This window comes from Condylura cristata, unplaced genomic scaffold, assembly GCF_000260355.1.
Source record: "Condylura cristata isolate star-nosed mole 26May11 unplaced genomic scaffold, ConCri1.0 scaffold00011, whole genome shotgun sequence".
Taxonomy (NCBI): Eukaryota; Metazoa; Chordata; class Mammalia; order Eulipotyphla; family Talpidae; genus Condylura; species Condylura cristata.
In genome coordinates this window covers 18,466,872-18,490,605 of record NW_004567112.1, presented here as the reverse complement: position 1 = coordinate 18,490,605, position 23,734 = coordinate 18,466,872, and the positions used below count along the sequence as shown (strand labels likewise).

General features: G+C 39.5%; 1 protein-coding gene across 1 annotated transcript; it reads right to left on the bottom strand.

Annotated features, from left to right (window-relative positions):
* Positions 1-364: 364 nt before the first annotated feature.
* On the bottom strand, positions 365-22,544 carry CWF19L1 (CWF19-like 1, cell cycle control (S. pombe)). Its single transcript, XM_004680539.2, has 14 exons — positions 22,439-22,544; positions 19,726-19,810; positions 18,625-18,703; positions 17,735-17,836; positions 15,500-15,714; positions 13,767-13,885; positions 12,288-12,372; positions 10,565-10,705; positions 9,098-9,212; positions 8,315-8,394; positions 4,610-4,819; positions 3,674-3,793; positions 3,139-3,236; positions 365-801 (listed from the first exon to the last, which is right to left on the bottom strand). The coding sequence occupies exons 1-14, from the start codon at positions 22,474-22,476 to the stop codon at positions 657-659; spliced, it is 1,632 nt and encodes a 543-aa protein (XP_004680596.2). The 5' UTR covers positions 22,477-22,544; the 3' UTR covers positions 365-656.
* Positions 22,545-23,734: the final 1,190 nt, after the last annotated feature.

Below are 23,734 nucleotides of genomic sequence, written 5' to 3'. Positions count from 1 at the left end.
TGTGACTTGCCACTAAATCTAACATTTGTTTACATTTCTCTCAACTGTGAATGGCACCACATTCAGTTTGCTTATGTGGAAGTTTTGATAAATTTTAATTTTTCATAAAATCTGTATATATTTCATAGTAGATAATAAAAGACAATTTACATATATGTTAGGCATTCATAATATTTCTTTCTCTTAACTTTTCCAATACTTCTAGGCTATGAAGTCCATTCGTGATTTTGGGTTTTTTTTGAATTGTTAGAAATCTCAAAAAAAGTATTTCAATGTAGACCTACACATCAAACTCCTATTTTTAAGGGTCAACTATACTTCACTTCAGTGGTTATAAGTAACATGAAACAACACTTTCCAGCCATAGAAAAGCATCTGGGTTTTATTTGATAATTTAAATGTTTCTGAAAATGTTGACAAAATTGAGCTATATTGGTAGCTGAATGATTTGTAGCTTTTAAAATAGGATTTTCATCCTAGAATGTGACTTTTCCAAAATATTCCATTTTAAGCCTCTCACATCAGGCAGGTTCCACGGGAATGCACCAAAAAGAGGCAGGGAAACAGTCCCCATGGGAGACTGTAGTTTTCTTTAAAAAAAAAACAACACAGATTGCTACTTCCTATGAAGTTCATAAAGTGCTTTTTCCCTTTGCTTAATCATCCAGGGTGAAGTCAAAGGGCTCAAAATCTTTCCGAAAACGACGAGCCAGAGTCTCCTCCTCTTCCTTGCTGATCTGACACTGCCTCCAGTCAGACTTGTCAGGAATATTCAGGATGGCCTCACTGGCTAGGACCTCCCTGCAAAAAAACCACAAGGAAGTCAAAATGGAGAGTAGCAGCCTGAATCCCCTCTCCCATTTCTCTTCAGTCACAGCCCTCACCTCAGCATCACCTCACAAAAACAGGCAAATTTCTCTGATTTTTGCTCATACAATTTCCTCACACCCTAGTGTCATCACTGCCATTCTATAACGTGCACACACATTTTTAGTGACCAGCTCAGGTCCTATACCTCTTTCCTAAATCTTCACATTCCACTCATTTCTCTTTTGAACAACCTGGAACTATATTAGTATCAGAGGGCAGGCCCTGGTGTCCGAAAGGGCAGAGGCTGGATTTCATCTCCAGCACCGCCACTTGCTATCTATGACATGAACAGATTACTTCAACTTTCGGTCTTGACTTCTTCACCAATGATATACAAATTGAGAGGATTTTATTTTTTGAGGCCCAGAGAAAACACAATCAAAGCACCAAACTTGCTGCACTTACATCCTGCTATAAACTTCAGTGTGTCATCCCAACTAGACCATGAATTTGCTGAAAGTATGGCTCAGAGTTAGGTGCTTATGTCATAGCCCCTCTGGCTTAAAACTCCTCACTCTCCTCGTAGGGGACTTGGGCACACACAGGCACAACAGCACAAGCTCAACAGCAAACAACTTATCTTGGCTCTCAAGACTCGAGTATAACTATGTGCATGGCAGGCGCACACTCAAGCTACCTTCTAATTGCCACTGCTTTACATTTATTTTTACTGATAATGATAGAATGGAAATAACTTTATTTACATATCCACATAGCTCATTTTCTATTATGAAGGTATGATAAATGGAAGCGTTGACTATACATCATACGTTAAAAAAGGAAAGGAAAATCATGAGTCTTCTAAAGTCAAAGGACCTGAACTCAAGTTTAAGCTTCCTGGAAGAAACTTGTGTCTTCCTCCTCACCCATAAAATGAAGATAGAATCACCTTTGTTGTAGAGCAGGGAAAAAATGTCTTTCGAACTATCTTGTTAATAATAAAATGTTAAGTAACAGTAAGTTAGTATTTTGGAAAATACTCAGTGTTGAATAAACAACGAACTATATCATGAGCACAAAGTCATCCAAAGAATCTCTTCTGTGGCTTATGCACTCTTATGTCTGTAACCAGATGCCTATATCAGGGTCCACATCTGCATCTCTTGTGACGGCAACAACAACAAAATGATGTCCGATGTGAAGCTCTTAAAGTATTTATTCTCGTTTATCAATTGTCAATTTGAAAATGCAGACAACTGCATTGACCAGATGTATCCAATGATGGTAATTTTTGGAAGCTTTCCAAATGAGTGCAAGATTCAAGGTTGCCTGAAAGCTCAGTTCTAACTAAGGGGGGAAAAAAAAAAAAACAGCTGCAAATCACAGACACCAGCATCAGATAACCTATTCTGGACCCTTTCTCCTCCCCTCTATATTCTTTTTCTCTTTTCACCAACTTCTGGTCTTTAATCTTTGCCTTCTTTATGCCACTCCTTGTCTGGTGTTTCATATTCTTGATAGGAACAGCAGGAATGAATTTTCATTCAGGCCTTTAAGACATTATAGAATAATAAGGTTAAGAACTTAAGTTTTGGGGCTCCACAGCTGAACCTGCCACTGTGTGACCAGACAAGCTCCTGGCCCCTCTAGAGCCATGCAGTCTGCCACAGGAGCCACCATTAGCTACAGCTACGTAACTGTGAATCCTAATTAACATTAAATTAAAAATTCAACTGCTAGAGTCTCACATGACTAGTGACTGCTGCACAGGACAGTAGCAATTACAGAGGCTTCCCATCACAGCAAGTGCCACTGGATACAATTCTAGAGTTTCATTCTCCATACTGGTAGGTGGGGTAATAGTACCTACTTTAAAGAAGATAAAATGAGGCAATGCATGTTAAGTTCCTGGCATACTCTTGGTAAGAATATATGTTCAATTAATGGTAACACTTTACTCCCTCAGGTTAGACCACCACCCCAAAGTCTGTCTTGCAAATCTACCTCTTAAAGACCCAATTTCAACCTTTCATGAAGCCTTTGAGCAAGTAAAAACAAGTTCTTCCTTTTCTGATTTTCTAAAGTACACTGGTCCTCAAAACAGTTATGGTAAGTTTTACATTCTACATTAAATTACTGTCATATATGTAAATATCTAAATTGCCTTAAGATTACCAGGTCCTTGAGACAGGGACTTTTTCTTATTTGACCTTTTAATCCCCCGTCCTTGCCACCCACTAATTCGTTCATAGTGGATCCACTGAAAATACATTAAAAAATACACATACACACACATACACATTTACACACATCTATATGTGTACAAACCTTCCAAACTGCAAAGGAAAATTCTTTTTAATTTTGTGGAAAAGCTTCTCTCCTGTGTCAAGTTCAACATAAAAATACGCTGCTCCAGGCTGTGCAATCTAAAAAGTAAGCAGAGCGGCATGAGGACTCAATAGCGCTCTCAACCCTAAATTCCCAGCGCATCTCTTATAAGCTTGAATTTAGCAAAGAATTGAGTCCAGAAACACAAGAAAAAGGATATGAGCATCTACAGGTCTCAAGCTGCTCACTGGAACTAAAGTCTAAAATGCCATAATGGCAGATACTACAAAGATTCTCCCAGTGACCCCCATCTTTCTAAGTTCCTCCCTTAAGAAATGTTTTGCTACTCCCAGGGAAGCACTAAGGCACAGCTCTCAGACCATATCCATTCCCAATCCAAACAATGCCCCACTCTCGTTTCAAACGGCTACCTGTACTTAACATTTTTTGGAATGCCTTCCTAGTACCTCAAACACAAAATGTCAGAAACCAGGTCTTGCCTTCTCCCTCAACATCACCCTCCCTCCTGTTTTACCTGCTTGATGTCAGAGTGCTCCGGGATTTCCAGCAGCTCTATCTGCTGCTCCTGCGCCTGGGTAATGAAGGCATCTTTAATGTCATCAGTACTGCAGCGACCGAGTGGCACAGGAATGAGCTGGGGGGGCGGGGGAAGAAGAGATTGGTAGCAATATTTTGTACAGGACCCAGAGAGGTCATGCCTGAGAAGTAGCAAATACATCATCGGGGTAAAAGAAATACCCCTCAGCACAAATTCTCCTCAGGTCAGACAGGCCTGTGTCAGTCTGTCTGTCTGTAAGGACTTAAACTTATGAGCAATCCTGCCACCTGTGGGAGCCAATTTCTGATGTGGGAAAAGCTAGAGAAAGATTTCTTTGGCATCCAGCCTTTGCCAGCTCCTATGTAATATATGTGGCAGAGTCAGGCCCATTTGAAAACTTAACAAATGTGCTAGAATGACAACCACCACAACTATCAATAAGCTGTCTATAAACAAACAAAATGGGACTGAGCTGCTAGTCCCATCCAGGTATGGGGACTGTTTCCAACTTCTGAGCCTTTACTCACACTGGGCCTCCACATAAAATATTCACTTTCTCCCAAACTCTAGTTATCAAGACCCAAATCTTTCCTGGAACCTTTCTCAACTACACATTCCTCTTCTAAACAAGGCTCTTACTGTTTATGCTGTTACTTGCAATGATGATGCATCTCCCTGTGAAGTCTCTAGAGTTATCACCTTTTAAAGAGACTTTTAAACCTTTTAAATGAACATTATTTAAATAATACTACAAAAAGTTCCTATTAAAATTTTAAGTATTAAAAAATTAGTGTTTAATTTTAGATTAGGATAAAAACTTAAATTTTAATTAAAACAGTACTAAATTGACATTATTTAAATATTTATCAACACACAGGTGCCCAAAGGGCTTTTAGGACAGAGAATACCTACCTGAAGCTGGAGGTGATGGCTTTTGTAATTTCTCTCAAATAGAACACACCGTTTCCCTCGACTCTTAAAGAAACGTTTCAGTGTAACCTTATACTTCTCCACTTCTTCTACTACCTCTGCTGAAAGCTCAACCACTGATTGGTAGTGTCCAATGGGCAGAATGAGGACATGGTCATCAGATAAGCCTCCTTTGGCCAGAGCAAGGTAGCACTGAGGAGGAAACACACAGAATGTGCTGTCAGTGTTACATGTGATTCCTCAGGGAGAAAAGCCTGTTCAAAGAATGAACCTGAAGGTGTGAGAAAGTGTCTTGGAGGTGATCAAAGAAATTCTCTGACTTTAAAAGTCTGATTTTAGGTGATGAGAATGATATAACATACATCTGAAGATGCATGAACTTAAACCCTCAACTCATATACAGTGCTGTAAACCATTGTTACCTCTATAAAAAAAAATACAATTAAAATAATAATTACAACCTACAAAAAATTTTGACTGTCTAAGTTACAACAATCAATGCTAATGTTATTAGCATCCAATGTACTTACAGTCTTAATTGCTGACTAACCTCTATAAAATGAAAGTAAACACATGAAGAGGGTGGAAGGAAAAGGCAAAACCTCAAACTTACAGAAAGGGGTAGGAAAGTACAGTTCCTAACACTGGATAGCAGCAATGAAGTAGCAACTAAAAATACTTCTGTCAAAGCCATACATGCAAGACAACTCTAGCACTCTGACACGTTTGATAGGAAAACATTACGAGGAGTAGGAAAGAGCAGATGACTATCAATACAGGCAACTGAAAGCACCAGAACATTCAAAGGATCAATGCAAACTATACTTTTAGTGTGGGGGGTTCAAAGTTAAAACCAAAGGAAGGAGTCAGTTATTTCTCATCTACCATGAAAAAAGTCCCAACAGATTAACATGGTAGGTAACAGAACCAAACTGAAAGCATAATCATCCTTGATTTATTTGGCACAGAGAACTGAGCACAACTTTTAAAATGTTTACAATAATCATTATTTATTGTATTTTATGTTTTAAGAGGCCTGTGTTTTAATCTTTTCTTATGTGGTGGGGGGAGAAGGGGGGATCACTATCATAATGCCATTTATTACAGTGTGATGTGCCTTTTGAGGTTCTTGAAGGTTTCTAGTCTAGACCAGTAACACATACCCCTCCACAAATGTTTCTTGTGAATAGTTCACACTTGTCCATCTCCTCCCTCCCTGTCAAATCTCTGACCTTCTAATATTACTCCTCTATACTAGAATTATCTCTAATAATGTGTAAACAGGAGCTGAGTAAATGCTACTCCCATAAGTAAAATGCATGGATTTTGCAACAGTTATTCTGGACTCTTAACAGCACTCCTGTATAAACAGGGGTTTTTCAGGCTTGCTCTTCCTTCCAATGAAGGGTTCGTCTGCAGGTCCAAGGCTCAACTCTGTCAGACTTGATCTCTATAGATACAACAGACACAGACCCCTAGAGATACAATTGTGCCAATAATCAAGACATAAACATTATGTGTAAAAAACTAGGATTTTTCAGTCTGAAACAACAGATGCAGGAGAGGGATATGAGTTAAAGTATAAGATGAAACTGAGACTCTATTCTTTAAGAACCCACAATAAAGGGTTTTCAGATTGTCAAGACAAAGAGACAATCTTAGACCCTTAGAAATCATAATTAAACAAATTAATGGAAAAAATGGATAGAAGGATCTATGTGTAGAGGCACCATAGTTAAGAAACATTTGTAAAGATTTCCCTCAGGAGTCTTGGGAAACAGCCAATTCTAATCACAGGTAAGTAGGGTATACTCGTAATACTGAAAATGAAACTTCTAACTGAATAAAGGAGATATCATGGTCTACTTGGAGCCAGAGACACAGGGGTTAGAGAATAGCATTGTATAATGCCTAAATGAGTCCTGTCCATGGAAAAGTCTCCAGGAAAAACTGAAATAGAATAACTTCCTGTGAGACACATGAGATTTGTCAGTTTTCTACAGCCTGTGTAAAATCACCCTCAACATCCAATTCTCATAGTATGATTTAGTGCTTATCAAGTAACCTTATAATTATTACCTCAGGTTTCCAGATACTCATACCAAAAAATGGGTATTTCTGTCATTAGGAGCTTACATACTTTTTACTAATTCTTTAGTAAGAATTTATCACTTTAATTTATTTAGTGTGAATCAGTTCTCAGCATGATATAATTCTATATAAATACCAATAAAGTCAAGTTTCTGACTGAAGATATATTAAAAAAGAACGCAAACATTTTTAACCCAATAGGGTTTGCTAGACACTAGGACTCCCCCTTTTTTTTTTTTTTTAAGATTTATTTATTTATGGATACAGAACTGGGTACAGGCCAGCGGTGCAGGGGTGGTGAGAGGATTCACCACACACAGAGCGGGGAGCAGAACAGGCAGATAGATGAAGTACACTGCTGAGGGGAGCAGCGGGCGGGTCAGGAGAGGTCTGCCGCGCCATGTGGATTTCCTCCGGGGCAGGCGGGGATCAAACTCATGCTGAAGTGGCTTTAGCTTCTTAGTGCTGTGCTTTAACCCACTGCACCACCAGGGAAGGCCCAGGACTCCCTTTTTAGGACAAAGGAAGTCCGTTAAAGTAGTGACTTACTAATAAAAGCAACTCATCACATTCAAAGTAGTTATGCACTAAATATACAGTATTCAGAAGTATGTAAAAGCATTGCCCTACAAAATCCATTCCTATCTGTCAGGGAAAGAGCAATCTTGTGAAACTGGCTTTAGGAAATCATAGGAGAATTATTGTTATGAAAAATACATGCAATAACAGTTGGTTTGGGTGTGGAAAAACTGGATCCCTCATACACTGCTACTGAGCATATAAGATGGGTCAGCTATTTTGGAAAAGTGTGGCATTTTCTTAAAAAAATAGGGCCCTCCCTGGTGGCACAGCAGGTTAAAGCACAGCACTAAGAAGCTTAAGCCACTTAAGTGCGAGTTCGATCCCTGCCCCGGAGGTGACCCACATAGCGCAGCAGACCTCTCCTGGCCTGCCCGCTGCTCCCCTCAGCAGTGTACTTTGTCACTCTGCCTGTTCTGCTCCCAACTCTGTCTCAGGTAAAGCCTCTCACCGCCCCTGCACCTCTGACCTGTACCCCAGTTCTCTATGCATAACTAAGTAAATCTTTAAAATATAAATAAACATAAATTTACCAGCAGTTCCTAGGTATTTATTCAAACAAAATAAAAACTTACAGATAAAGATTTGCATACAATGCTGATAACAGCATTTGTCCTAATAGTTATAAAGTAGAAACAACACAATTGCCTATCAACAGATGAATGTATACACAAAATATAGCATGTCCATACAATGGAATACCATTTGATAGCAAAAAGGAATGGAATACTAACTGACACTTGCTACAACATGGATGAGCCTCAAGAATATTCTGCTAAGAGAAACAAGTTAGATATAAAGATAAAGCATCTCCAGAAAAGGCAAATCCTGATGCAGAGGGTGGACAGGAATTAAATATAAATGGGCAAGAGAGATTGAAGTGATGGGTATGTTTTAAAGTCATATTATGTGATGGGCTGCATATTTAAAGTGGGTAATTATATGTAAATTATGGCTCAGAGTTAATAGAAAACAAACATGTATTTCCTCTGCAAAAGATTCATGGAAGTAACTCACATGTGTGCCAATGTTGACCACCAAATGCTTTTCTACTTCAGGACTGGCAAGGCAAAACCAACATGGTCCTGGAGGCTGAGCTTCATGTGGAAGAATGCCAAATGTTAGTAAGGTTCAAAAACTCCAGCAACCAACTCCAGCATATGCAACCTCGTCTAATCATGACATCCAACAGACTGGTATATAAGCACTTCCCGTTGTGTAGGCTATTGTGCTTTTCACTATGAAAGCTATCCCCACCCCATCACTATTAATAATGAAAGCTAATCTCTATTACAGAAGTCCTGAATTTGTAGCCAATCCATATGAAAGCGACACACGAAAGGATAACAACCTATTGACTATAATAGCATGTAACTGGCAACACTGAACTGTGTCAGGAGCCTCGCTTCTGACCCCAGCAAAGCCACTAGCTTGCCACATGACTCTGGACAAGAGGAGACTTTCCCAAGGTCAATTTCTTCACCTGTGAAAGGGTGAAGAAAGAGAAATCTTGATAAAATAGCCTTTAAGTTCTTTCTACCAGTTTGATTATTCTACTATTTATTCTACATGAGGCTTGTTACCTCATTTCACAGACACAAAGGGAGCTCTTTCCCTAATGTTACAAGAGTCACATGAGACTACTTCCAAGTCAGGCCATCTTTGTATTGTTTTTATTATTGATTCATTGTACAATTTTTCTCTGCCAAAACAGGTTGTCTTAGCCATGCTATTTCCCAAACAAGACCTTAAATAGCAATTATTGCTCACACAAGAGACCTCTGGAACAATGGTACTTACGAGGTTTGCGAGGCTGCTTTGGGTGAGGAGAAGACTTGCTATCTCTGCCCATAGATGAACGCTTCCTTCCCTGCTTTTCGTTTAAATCAAAGAAAAATTGACAGGATGATTCCTCCTGCAATGGCCAAAGGCAGAAGAGTAAACATGATCAAATTAACCATTAGCCAAGCAGTCAAAAATTCACATACAAAGAAATATACCTGCCTTGTCATATCTATCACTCCTTCTCAGCCCTTTCTGCCTATTCTAATGAAAACATATACCCAATCCTGATGCCTGGATTCTCAATCATATTTCTCAACATTTCTCAGGTTTATACCATCAAATTCATCTCTTTGCAAAAACAAATGAAAACAGAAGTTATAAAGCAATTCTTCCCTAAACAGAACAATCTGAACCCACCCAAGTTTTTTTTTTCTTTTGTTACAGAGCCACCCAATGTGATCTGGGCAGCTTGTCTGTGGGACCTTACACGTACACTTAAGATTCAACTGCAGACACACACAAAATGTCAATAATGGGTTTATTTACAAGGGAAAAAGAAAAGGAACAACCCAGGGAAAGACAGAGAGATACAGATTAATTAATGCGTCCTACCAGTTCCTGCTGACATAGAACCCCCCCCAAAAAAAGCTGATCCAGAGCCAAGCAACCAGCCGCCAGCCATGAGGCCAAGAGAAAGAGCCCTCAAGCCCAGCATGTCTGGTCTTATATCCATAAACCTCAAATGGCTGCTTAACTCCACCCCTCGGGTCCTAGCAGTCCTCCCTTTGGTGTTGCTGGGATTTGTAGTTTCGGTGTCTAGAGTGAGGTGGAGTCCACAAAACCTGTATCTGTAGAGTTCGTTCAGGACATCCTTCCCCCCTAACACTTTCTCTGATATGCCATAAGCATCATACAGCTTAAGGGTCAGAATTCTAAGTATCAAGTTTAATTAGAAAGATAAGTTTACTAATAAAGGAAAAAGAAAGGGTCAGAATTCTAAGTATCAAGTTTAATTAGAAAGATAAGTTTACTAATAAAGGAAAAAGAAAGCCTGAGAAAGCAGGCCATGAATACTAGTAAAGGTACTCAATATTCCTTGGTTTAGAGGAAAAAACTATCAGAAAGTTTCTTAAAAAGAAATGTCCTCAGTGTGAATCTTATTTACCTACTTAGACTCATTACACTGCTCCTCAGCACTTGGCTCCTTCCCTGAAAAGTTAAGGCTAGAAAAAGGAAGGCAACATACGAAACTCTTAAGTCCAACGAATGAATCAGACTCAAACAGAGAAAGACCCAACATATGAAACTCTTCACCCAAACCACAATAAGGTTTTCTAACACCACCATGGTTTTCCAAGGATTTAAAAAAAAAAAGAGGTGTTAAGGATTAAATTTGTATTTTGAGTTAAACTATAACCAAGGAAAGTAGATTAGTAATGGGCAAACCTGCCTAGAAAATGCCACCTCTGAGTCAGATCATACCTCTGGGGCAGGAATTTGTTTCCCTACAGATGTTTCTTTTCCAGATTTTCTGTACGGGTTTTCAGTGACATCTGGAGGTTGTTTTACCAGTTCTGCTGCATCCATTAGTTTCATAGGAACAATACTGAATGCATAAAGATACTTTGGAGAGAAACAACACAACATTAAGAGAAATACTGTTTGCTCAAATGTAACCAACCAGTTTTATGGTGAAGATTTCACACAAAGTTTCAGAAATTGAGTAAAATTTAAAAAGCAGTAACTGGCCCATCTGTAGCTCAGAGAATACACAGTAAATCAAATGTCAATTCAGTAATCTGCAGGAGCTAACCAAGAGTGACAAAATAACAAGCAACAAATCAGCTCCAGCCTTAGAAAAATCACCTTACACAGAAGAACCATCACTATATGCCTAGAGGGATTTGCTTAGAAACCCTTAAAAGCAAATTGCTTCTGCCTCTGACACCTGTATTCTTGCATAACTTGTCAGGAGAATCAATGTACTTCTGTTCTTTTTTTTTTTTCTAATTAAAACTAAACTAGAAAAAAGTAAAGAAAATTAAAGTGGACAACCTCACTGTTTCCCTCATTTATTATACAATTTCTGTTGAAGATGTTGAAAAATCCTCTAAGGACCAGCAGCAAATAAGTAAATATTCACATACATATCTAGAATCTCAGACTAATGGCACACATATCAAAAACTTCACATGTGGTAAGTATAAACCCATAACATCAATGATGATCAGAGCAATTCTTCTGATTAATAATGATACACCATCTTCACCTATCAGACTGGCAAAAACTTTAATAAAAATTTGACATTACTCAGTGATAATGTTTGTAGAAAAAAATACACAGCTGGAAGGGTATAAATTAGAACAAAATTTTGAGATGAATTCAATAATGCTTGCCAGATTTTACAACATGCATACATTTTTTTTTTCTTTTTAACTTTTAATTCTTTTTTTTTTTAAGTATTTATTTTGTGCATACACTTTTGCAGTATGAATAGCTTCTAGCTGAGGCTAACATGTCTCTGGTAGTAAAGTAACAAAATAATAATGTTGTGAGTGCTCTTTGGTTTTTAAAGGGAAATTTAAAAAAAATAAATTACAGATCTAAACTTGCTAAGAACACAGTGGGCTTAAAAAGCTTAAAGTATTATGGAAAACAAGCCTTGTCTTTGCTTACACTGGTATGTACATTATTTGTGTCACGTTACAATATATACTTTTTAGATTAGTATTGCCTGTATTCCCAGTTGCCAGATTGTTCTGGTCTTACAGGTTACAATTCACAACATCCTGCTGTTGGCTGGAGAGTCAGAAATGCTCTCTTTAGGTCAATGAGGAAAAAAAAAAAAGGACTTTTCTGGTATATTCTATTTCATTTACCCTCTTCTATTTTACCTGCTGCTCCCCTCAGCAGTGTGTTTCCGTCAGTGCACCTGTTCTGTTCTCCACTTTGCCTCTGGTGAATCCTCTCATCCCTGCACCTCTGGCCTGCACCCCAGTTCTTATACGCATGAATAAACAAATCTTAAAAAAAGAAAGGACCTAAAGAAAATTGACTTTTCATTGCCATATCTTTACAAAGGAGCCACGGAGCTTCTAGGACTTTACAGGTGGGGAAAGAAAAGATCTCAAGGCTCAACTGGGTAAGAGAAAGATTTATCAAGCAGACAATAAATATTAACCTACCCCAGTTCTCAAATCCTCACCTTTTTCTTTTCTGGATTTCCAACATTTGCCAGGGCTATGAACCTGGTGGCATGCTGTGCATTTTCCTGCAGAACAATGTGGTTTCTAAAACATATTTGAGAGGTAATGGGTTATCAACAAACTTTACTTTTGATTCACAATTATAAAATATGTAAACTCCACAAGCCACAAAAAAAAGCCAGGTCTCAAGTCCATTATTGTCAATAACATCATCTCAGATGTCACCTTCATATCTGAAGGACAATCCCAGCTCACAGGACTGCCATGAGGGAAAAACAAGATCATATAGCCAAAGTACAAAAACTCCAACTTTAGGTTTTAAAAGTTACAAAACTGGCACAATATTGCTAATGGCTGACACTAGGTGAAGGGTAGGTTCACTATATGACTCTTTTGTCTAATAAAAAGCTAAAATAATAAAAACCAAAAATAGGTGTCTTAAATGGCTAATGCAAATATTAAGTAGTAATTGTAAATAATATTATAAGTCTAACAGAAAACTCTCTAAAGCCTACATTTGTATCTTAGGCTATGGGAGTACAAAGGGCAGGTTAGTCTCTTCATTTTGTGGAAAGGGAAAGGGCAGGTTATTCTCATTTTTCCCACCTGTATTTTTCAATAACACATATATTACTTCTGTTTTTAAAAAAAGGGGGCCTCCTTGGTGGTGCAAGAGGTTAAGTGTCAGCACTATGAGGCTGTCCAGAGCCACTGCAGCAAGAGTTTGATCCGCTGGCCAGGTAGGTGACCCATATGGTGCAGCAGACTTCTCTTATCTCACCCTCTGCTCCCCTCAGCAGTGTGTTTAGTAGATCTGCCTGTTCTGCTCTCCACTCTTGTCTCTGATGAATCCTCTCATCCCTTATCCCCCACACCTCTGGGCTATACCCCAGTTCTTTAATGGCATAAATAAATCTTTTTTAAAAAGGTTTTTATAAATTACTTTAGGGATTATCCATGCCCCTTTATCAGTTAAGAAGAGTTAACTCTATCACTCAAAAAATCACTGGTTTTCTTTCCTCTGTAAAACAACCTTAAAAAAAAATTAGTTCCAAATAAAAACTGGAAAAAAAAAAACCTTCAATACAAGCTCTTAATTCCTAAATTGAAATACTTCTGGAGGGATTATACTGAGAACTGAGTTCTCAAAACTGGTTTGACCTGATCAAAACAGGACCTACTGTGCTATATTAAGCTCTGAGGATCCATTAATATTGGTATGCAGATACTCAAATCTTAATGGGATATATATATATATAAATAATACACACACACACACACATACACATGTATGTGTGTTCGTGTGTATTTCAAATTTACAGTCAGAAAAGTTGAATGATTTCAGAGTCAATCATTTCAGTGCCTGAGTGGCTCTGTGGAACCAAGACATTATATGGCTAAAATGAGCTTGAGGTATCTGCATGGAAAATCCAAGCCAAATCTTCAACAAGCCAAAAACCAAACAAGGTACTACTCACCGGTATGGAAGTCTTTCATAGTAGGTCTTTTCCAAAGCAGCAAAATGGTACCTTGGTTTCAGGCCTGTGGCTAGGCTGGAGATCAAAGCAGAGCCACACTTTTTTGTATCCACTTCTCCCTAGTAAACGGAAACCCAGTCATAAGAAACCTTAAGAGTTATCGAGAAAAGCAAAGATATAAGGAGATACTGAAATTTGTATGTGGATACAAAGGCAGGCCAGGATTTGCATGGTGAATTCCACACACAAGCAATTAGAAAAATTTCAATCTTTTTTGGTTCTCTCTCTCTCTCTCTGAAAAACTTCACATAAACATGTACTTATTTTGTTTCACTTAAGGTACCTGTTCTGCTCTCCACTCTGGTTGATGGAAAGGCACAACCATGCAATTGTTATAAAGTTTATAACATAAAATCTGTCAACAGTTAAAACTTGTTCCCAGCACATCCCAGTTTCAATTAACAGCAAATTAAGTAAACTCTCATTCATAACATTATTTATGAACTCAATTCTAAGGGGAGGTATTAGCTGGAAATAAATAAGTAAAACTAATTTTCTACTACATAAAGCAAGAACTTTCTTTTTGTTTTATGCTTGCCTCCTTCAGAATTGGTCTCGAGATCAGTCATATCATCTTAGGGACTGATACCTTTTGCTGATTTCTCCTCTATAAATATAGGGTATGGTTACTTATAAACTTTCAATTACAAATTATAAACTGATTTAGCACCCCAAATTGAAGGGGCCTCCCTCTTATCCTTCCTTATGGAAAACACACATATCTTTTCCACTTCCGGCATCACTTGAATGCTCCTTGGGGTCTTCCTGAGCTTTGCTGAATTTTCTCTCATACTCCAGGTGAAGAATAACCCTGAGTTTGTAGGGAAGAAAGCACTGCTCCTTTTCCTTTCAACTTTCTGCCTGACCATGGTTGGTATCTGATCTCCTGGCCTTTTTGGTCATGAACAAACTCTGAGAAATTTCACAGGGAGTGGTTTACAAGACTCTCTATTGGGTCTCCAAATAACTCTTTATTAAATGACATTTGTCCCTAACTGTATCTACATTTCCCTTTCCTGCAGCTCAGCAGGTGCTTTCTGCCTTCACACAACCTTTCAAGATCTCCCTTAAGCTTCTTTCCAATGTAGCATTTCTCATCCTGTAACAGCTGTCACTCACCACCCCAGCGGACCTCTTCTAGCCTGTTTACACAATTATTAAGATGGTGAGCAGCACTGCACTCCAACATTAAAGCTTTCCCACTAGAGCAGTGCGAAGTTTTCAACATCTTGCTTCCCATCTTTAAATCAGATCCTCAATCTCAAAGAGATTCCACCTTTAAAAATACTCTGATAGCCTAAGGCCACAGTGCAGAGCCGAAAGGGAGAAATACAGCTGTAGAGCTGCCACTAGTCATAAACCTCTTCTGATTTTCTGTGAACCCTCAAAACGTATTAAGCAGAGGCTTGAAAGAGAGCACTTGAAATTAAGACAATAATTTAAAGAACCATTCATTTATCATTAAGGTAGCAGCAGTCTCATCTGTGAATCAACTTTCATAGGATCAACTTTTGCTTCAGTCAGCTGAGTTTGAAGTGTCTTGAAGAGTCATAAAATATCTCTAATGAGTGGTACCAAGCATTCAAATATTCAAATATAAAGACCAAAAAAATGTCCAAATTAAGTTAGTACAACTTGCTTTTAGAAATTCCAACTGAACAAGCACTACTCACAGAAGAATTCCCAAAGTTCCCCACATACTTGGGCCAGGGGGATGTGAGCAAAATATCAACACCCTTAAATTGGGATGTTGAACACAGCATTGTTCTCAGGGAAGACACATCCTTGGGACTGAAACTGTAACCTGGGACTGGCTCATTTAGGGACTCTGTCCCACTGAGGTACACGATCTGCAGCCCCGAGCTTCCGGTGAAGATACCTTTCCGACCTAGGTTCAAAGAAAACACACACACTATAGTCAAAACTGTAGAATGAAATGTCACCATAGAGCTGACTCTCCCTGCACCATGAATCTCCCTCCCTGCTTTTTCTATATCCTGTAGTACCCCACCTCTCATCGGCTTCTTGGGTCTGAAAGCTAGACCCCAACAGCAAGGCGGCTCGGTCAGCAAGAGCCACCCTTATGTGGAGGCCGCTCAGGTTACAAATGAAAAAAGGCAGGAGGTACTAATTTAGAAAAAACCTTTCTACCTTTCAGAAGATACTAAGAAACCCAGACATCTGGACACAGGGAGAGGCAATTAGAAGAAAAAATAAGTGCTGTTTTGAAGAAATTTAATCTTGAACAGATGTATTCTTCATGGAGCAACAACTTCCAATTGAAGGAAAACATTTGGAAAGAGCAACTGTTGGCAAAAATTAGAGATTCTACCCTCTTCTAAACTTATCCTGGCTGTGCCCTTGACTCCGGTCCTTCTTGTGGCCTCTTAGACCTTGTTCCATCACTTTTCACCCCCCTTTCACCCACTGAGTCTCTTCTCAAAGGGCTCTTTTCAGTCAAAAAAGAACAGAACATCTTACTCTTTTCTGAACAGGAACACACTAACTAATAATGGAACACACATACTACAAGGAACAATGAAAGAAAAAGGAGCACACAGCTAATAAAGGAATGAGTGAAAAGGCACACACATAACTAATAAAAAGCCAACAAAGGAACAAACACGCTTAGAAGTTCATGTTCTGTTTCAAATTTCTCAAAAGAGGAGGACATGCTCTTGCAGAGCTTTGCAGTCCTCAGCACACTGCCATGTTCTCCCTGCCACCAGGCTCTCAAAGGTTACTACCATCCTTCAATTGCCAGAGACTTCTTTTCCTGCAACTAACCTCTCTTCACTCAGGGTCCATACACTTGACAATACCTCTCTCTATCTTTGCAAGTGCCGCTGTAATCACTTTCACCTCTCTGTCTGCCCTCTGGACAGAAATACACCCTCCGCCAGGGCATTACTATCTGTCTGCTTCCCTGACTGTATTTCTTCCTTAGCAAGTCAATGCTCTTCTCAGTCTTTTCATCTTTATGGGACCAACTCTCCAAAACCTGTACTCTACAATACTTTGTTCATACACTCTTTCAAGAGTGTATGACATTCCAAAAGTACATTGGATGTTCTTGTCAGCACTTTAAGCTCTCTAGCGTATGTTCACCATCAATTCATTATTTACTCCTGGGTCTCAAAAAATAACCCCAGTACCTCAAATGCCCTTACATTCCTGACACTATCTCATATTGTAAAATGACTGCCAAAGAGCTTACAGCAGGGATCTTAACTCAAATCTAATAACCACATTGAGAACTGCCACATCCTATGACCATCAGGCCCTTTCTGAGACCTACAACAACAGGATTTCAAAACTTATTATTTCACAACTATGATGGGGAGAGTGTGACAAAAGAAATACAGATGCTTTCTAGAGAAATGTGACAGAAGAAATATAAAGGGCAGAGCAGTCCATTACAGCACAATCCCCAAATCTCCGTTAATGGTTCTTTCAATGTTGAGTATTTTTAAAATACTATAAAATTTTGCCTCAAACCCCTGCTGTTGTGTGTGTGTGTGTGTGTGTGTGTGTGTGTGTGTGTGTGTGTGTGTAGAGAGTGAGAAGGAGAGGGAGAGATCACTCACACACATGCAAGCAGTGTTTTATGGTGAGGACACAAACATGGAATTTCTTAATTTAAATATGAAGTCCTTCACGCATTGTAGTCAGGTAGCTTATTCCCCTAGTCGTGGAAAGAGAATATATTAGGTTGTGGAAACAAAGGAGGGAGAGACAGAGAAAAAAATGCCTCAGTCTTAAGGGTGTAGATACAGACTTTGAAAAAGAACACTAAGCTTTGTATGTTTAGGCAGTAATACAGAAGAATTCAGCCATAAATTTCTGGAAGACTAATTCATGGGCACACTATATTATGTTCATTACAAACAGAAAAAATATTGACTTACCCAGATAAGTAATATTTTCAGCCAATTCACACCCATCAACATCTTGGAAATATTTTACTGTTTCCTGGTTATTGGCACCCAGCACATATGTCTGGATAGGAGCTAGGGAGAAGAAGCACGGCGCCAAAGAGTTACTAGATCTGCTGTGGAACGTGAAAAGTGCTTCCCTAAAGGCAAAAAGTATTCACAACCAGAGTAGAGCCTGCAATCCTATCTGTGAAACACGCTTAGGACACATTATAATCTTATGGCCTAACGATCACTAGCTGATGAGGTGGCCTCCTATAGAGGATGGTCAACATATAATTAGAAAAACACAGACCCTAAAAGCCTTCATACAGGTACTAAAACTGGAGAGAGATACCGATGGCATTTACTCAATTTCTGCTACTTAGAAGAGTTCTTTTTCTGAAACTAAATCAAACCAAATTTAAAATGTGAACATTTAGATACATGGTTATGCTTCCCACATTAAAACAGAGCTCAATGGAAAAATCCTTAAATAACTAACATACATGAAAAACAACCCAGCAAGAATGGTGTAGGCTAAAACTGTCAGAAACATTTGCTAAGGGCCTTCAGGGTGGCTCAAGGGGTTAAGTCTCAGCACTTTGAAGCTATCAGCAGCTACTGCAGCACAGGTTCAATCCCCAGCCAGGGAGCTGACCCACTTGGTACAGCTGACCTCTCCTGTCCTGCCCACTGCTCCCCTCGGCAATGTGTTTCAATAAATCCCCCTGTTCTCCTTCCTGCTCTGTCTTTGGTGAATCCTTTCACCCCCTGTACCTCTAGTCTACAGCTCTTGTATGCATAAAATAAATCTTAAAAAAAGAAAGAAATCAATGGTTAAATAAAAATAATTTCTGAAAAAAATAAAAAAATTTCTGTACCTTTCTTGATGCCAGTTTTATATTCCTCCCACTCAGCATTTGGCGCAGAGCCAAAGAAATCTCCTACACACAACAGCAGCTAAAATGAATTTTTTAAACAGATGAATTGTTTTTAATCAAACGGTATACACATTTGATAGTAACATTATTTAATAATCACCCTACTTAGTGATCCCAAAACAGTTTGCAAAATTTCAATACACAATGCTTTAGTAGTTATTAAAGTAATTATCTGATTTTACAAATTACTAAATTTTGGTTCACTGGCTATCCAATTTAAATAGGGGATGGGGAAGATGTGGTCAGGGAAAGATAGAAAAATGGACCTTAAAGAAATCCTCTGTGAAATGCAAAACTTTAAATATTAGATACCGAGAGAGAGAGAAAGGGCTTAAGAAGAACATCTCTTGCCTCTTTATTCAGATCTTTAATCCAGTGAACAAATTATCTGCATACCACAGAGAGCCTTCTGTACTTTAGGAGTTTACATCCTAATTGGTAACCACACCCAACATGTTTGTAGGGTTGTTTAGTTTGTGAGGCATTTACACATATATTATCTGACTTAATGTGTATCATACCCACAAAAAATATATCTAACCCAGGGAGATTTTACTAGTCTGTTTGGTGTACAGTAATAAAGTAACAAGGCTCAAATTTTAAAAGTATTAAAAATTAAACAGGTCTTCCTGGGCCCTCCCTAGTGACGTAATGGATTAAAGCGCATCTCTATGAAGCTACAGCAGCCACTGCAGCACAAGTTCGATCCCTGGCATGGCACGGCAGACCTTTTTTGACATGCCCGATGCTCCCCTTAGCAGTGTATTTCAGTACATCTGCCTGTCCTGCTCCCCACAGTCATTGATGAATCCTCTCACCCCCTGCACCTCTGGCCTGTACCCCAGTTCTGTATGTACAAATAAATAAATCTTTAAAAAAAAAAAAAACACAGGTCTTCCTTCTCCCACTACTCTGCAGTTATGCTCAGAAAGGAACTCAATTGGACAAAAATTCAGTTTGGAAATGAATAAGAAGCCCAAACTATTTCAGTATGTTTGTCTACAACAGTAAAATTAAATTTAGCAAAAAGAAACATCTTACATCAAAGTTTCCACTTTTCTTTTGAATTGCTCGAACTCTATTGAATAAAACATCAAATTTTCCTTCAACATCTCCACAAGCCAAGCTGCAAAAAAAGATAAACATTAAGGCTATTCAGGAAACATAAGCAGGCCTGCCAATTTTCCTGGATTTAACAGATAAGTGATCCAGTCTCTGTGAGGTCCCCTAAAGGTTCAGTGCATGTGACCTATTACTGACCGCTCTGCCTAAGGCCTCAGTGTCACTTCCAAGACATCAGATCTAAGGTTTAGCTTATCTCCTCCAAAATTGAACCAGCTTCTTCTCTCTTCCCAAGTTTTGTGCATGGGTCAAAATTCAAAAGTCAAAAATTCCTCATCCAATCATTACATTTCATCATTCCCTTTCCCAAATATCTTTCACATTCCTTCTGTCCTTCTTTATTTCCACTGCCACTATCTCAGCAGAGGATGTCAGTCATCCACTCATCAAATACACTCTGGGGTACCAACAGTATGCTAAGTGCAATATCCACACACTATGTTAAGACATCTCAGGAGTACAAAGAGCAGGGAGGCTCAGTTAAAGCCTCACAGAGCTTACCATCATGGAAAGGGATCCTCTGATAGTTATGAAAAGGCCAATAATAGGAGCTAAAATGTTAAGAGGCAGAGAGTAGAAACTATCAAGAGTTGAGCTTTACAAATCAGACTGACCCCAAGTTGTGAAATAATTTATTCTATCATCTCATTTCTGAGTTTTATAATTCTAATTTACATGGTTCTTCTACTTTTCATATCACCTTCTTAATGTTTTTTAATCCAACTTCAAGTATCACAGTTCTTAATGTTTTGTCAGCATGTTTTTTTCTGGTATGCTTTTATTGCCCATGTTACAGAACATTTTCAAGATGGGTAGTGACATGACTACCTTTGCTTTAGAAGAATTTTAAAGAAGAAGGCCTGGAGGAACATGTGATTATAGTGAAGTATCCCTGCCAAAGGGAATGTCAAATGAAGATGGGGAGGAGAGAAACAAATGAGAAATTTAGAATTATGAACTTGAACAAAAATGGAGTGTAGAAGTACAATGGGAAATGAGGTATGAGGGAAAATACAGATAGAACTATAGGGCTGAGCAACTTAGAATCCTGTGATATAGTAGGAGACTATAAGAGAATAAAGCCAAGTGAAATGCATTATATTAATTGCATAAAATGCACTTAATTTTCTTCTAAAGCTTTTTCTTCTTCCTATTCATCCTACATAAAGTCACTTGTTTTTTCCTCAAAAATATTAGCACACCACTGCCTGGGAAACAGCCTTCCACAAGTCCCTGTTTGCTCTTCCTAGTGCTTTCTCGAAATTATCCTACCAGAAACATTTCCCACTACCAATCCGATCACTCTCTGCTTCTGCCAGTCCTGTGGCAGTGATGTCTAACAGTTCCACCTGATCATCCTTCAAGGCCTAGCACACATCTAAAGCCTCCCTGCCAGGCTCTGAAAATTGCTCTCGTCTCAAAACTTCAGAAATCCACACAGCATTTCAGAGCAAGCTCTGTAATAAACTATTAGGCATTTTTATCTTATGAGCACCAACTCTTCTAGGGACCACACCAGTTCCTGGTGCCCACATCACACTAGCCCCCACCTCCCCCAACATAGCAGTTGTCATGTGTGACTATGGTTGTTTCTGGGAGAGTCATCATCCAGTTGGTCCATCACAGGGCACCTCCTTCTCAGCTGGCCTCTTACCCAGTGTCTCCTAGCCCACCACAGAAAGACAGAAATTCAGGCCCCTGACAATGCTGGCTCGTTCTCCTCACAACCTAATCATCTTCCAGCCCTGTGGAGTCCAACACCTTAACAAATGGAATCCCTGCACTTCTGTCTAAATCCGGACTTCTATCTAAATCCAGCTGTGCTCTATTTTGGCTCTAACTCATTCTCCAAGCAGCGGCCACAATCGTTTCCAAAATGAGAATTTGATCATGCTAACTGATCTTAAACAGTTCTCTGTCTTTTAACGGATAAAGACAAAACTACTCAACTAGGCTCAAGCCTCACTTCGTGGAACTGTCATATTAAGCCCTATTACAAACTCTCCCACACCCGTGAACGTTTTCTTCCTGACATTTACCAGTACCATGATCTTACAATTACTGGGCTGGTTTATGTTCTTCTAGAATACAAATTCCACTAAAGCAGAAACTCCATCTGTGCAATACCTAAACACAGTGCCTACTGAACAAAATGCAACTGTTCAACGAATAGTGGAAGCTCTCTCTACCATCCGAGCGCCCTCTTCTCCCAAAAAGGTGCCCTAGAGAGCAGGCGTACTATCTATCTAAATAGTGCACCACTGACCAGCGTCTATCAATGGAATCCGTGCCCAGAAAAGTTTGAAAATAAACAAACATGATGAGGAGATAAAGTGGAACTTATGTGCTGGGGCAGAGCTGGTTAAGATTGAGACCCGAGGCTGGCAGCTTCCGCTTCTCCCAGCGAGTGTCGCCAAGAGATTACCTTCTAGGAAGCAAAACAGGTCGGGGAAACAACCGAAAGAAGGGATCCGAGCTTCCCGCTCCCGCCGGGCGACCACTGAAAGAAGCGATCTGAGTTCCCGTTCCCACCCTTCTCGTCTCCCTTTCAGTCACGAACAAGACCCTTTAAAACATGCACACACACACACACACACACACACACGCACACTTCAGCTTCAGGGTCACTCACAGGCGCAGCGGCTTCTGAGCCATCGGTCCCAGTTGCATGTGTTATACCACAAACCCCCTCCTCGGAAATATGCGACCGCACCACAATAAGACGTCAGCGCTCCCAGCCAATGAGGATTCAGTCATGTACGGAGAGCGCCGAAGGACATAAACCTTTCAGGTGATTTTTCTTTCGGGAGCGCGGTTGGAAAGTGTTTAATAAAGGACAACCTTCCCAATTATACAAAGTTTAATTAAGGGCCAAAGAAAATTATATCTGATTAGCTCATCCTCAGAAACACAAAGGGAATTAAAATATTTCATTAAAATTTTGGTTTCCAAATTTTAAAAATTCTGGGTTTTTTGGGTTTGCTTTTGTTCCCTAACCCACCCCCACCCCGCCCACCCCCGCCCCAGGCCATTAAATCACTGAAGGATTCCCCGCAGATTACTAATTTAGCCAGTTTACATTTTTGAGAGAATGTTCTGGCAGTGGTATGGAGGACCTTTTGGAGGCGCAGTTGAGAAGAGACCACAGCAATAATCCAAAGAGCAGAGGATAGAAGATAGTGGCCCGGGACAGTGGGAAATGGCAGAAAGTTAAGAACTCTTTTGTAGATGGAATCAGGGACCTAAACTAACACCTGGCTTAGGTGAGGTTGCCTACCTTCCAAACTAGACTGAACAGTCTGTCTGCTCCAACCCCTGACGTCTTAGTCTTAAATGAAGAGAATCAGGTACACTTGATCAGTAACCCCACTCACTTGCAAGTAAATATATATTTATTTTAAAGATTTATTTATTTATGCAAACAGAACTGGGGTACAGACCAGAGGTGCAGGGGTAGTGAGAGGATTCACCAGAGACAGAGTGGGGAGCAGAACAGGCAGATCAACCAAGTATACTGCGGAGGGGCACAGCAGGTGGGTCAGGAGAGGTCTGCCACGCCATGTGGGTCACCTCTGGGGCTGGGGACTGAACTCATGCTGAAGTGGCTTTAGCTTCTTAGTGCTGCGCTTTAGCCCACTGCACCACCAGGGAGGGCCTGCAAGCAAGTATTTTATAAAATATTTTCTTTGGAGTGGGGAATGGGATCAAAAACAGTGGGGGGAGGGAAATGCACTGGTCTTTGGTTATGGTACATGGGTGATTTAGTGATGGGAAGCCCAAGGGGATTACAACTGAGATGGAAAATTGCACAAAATGATGTAAAAATAAGCTATTATATTATTTAAAATATATGTATTTTCTTTCCAGGAGCTTCCCTGGTGGCACAGGGGTTAAATCTCATGGTTATCAAGGTAAGGCTAGTCACTAT

What these genes read in the sequence shown, in the direction of transcription:
- CWF19L1 (XM_004680539.2), bottom strand. Translation starts at nt 22,476, where the DNA reads ATGCAACTGGGACCGATGGCTCAGAAGCCGCTGCGCCT. An exon ending in TGAAAATATTACTTATCTGG is followed by an intron (nt 15,715 to 17,734) that starts GTAAGTCAATAT and finishes CTTTGAACCTAG; the next exon opens with GTCGGAAAGGTATCTTCACC. An exon ending in TTTCCTTTGCAGTTTGGAAG is followed by an intron (nt 802 to 3,138) that starts GTTTGTACACAT and finishes GTTTTTTTGCAG; the next exon opens with GGAGGTCCTAGCCAGTGAGG.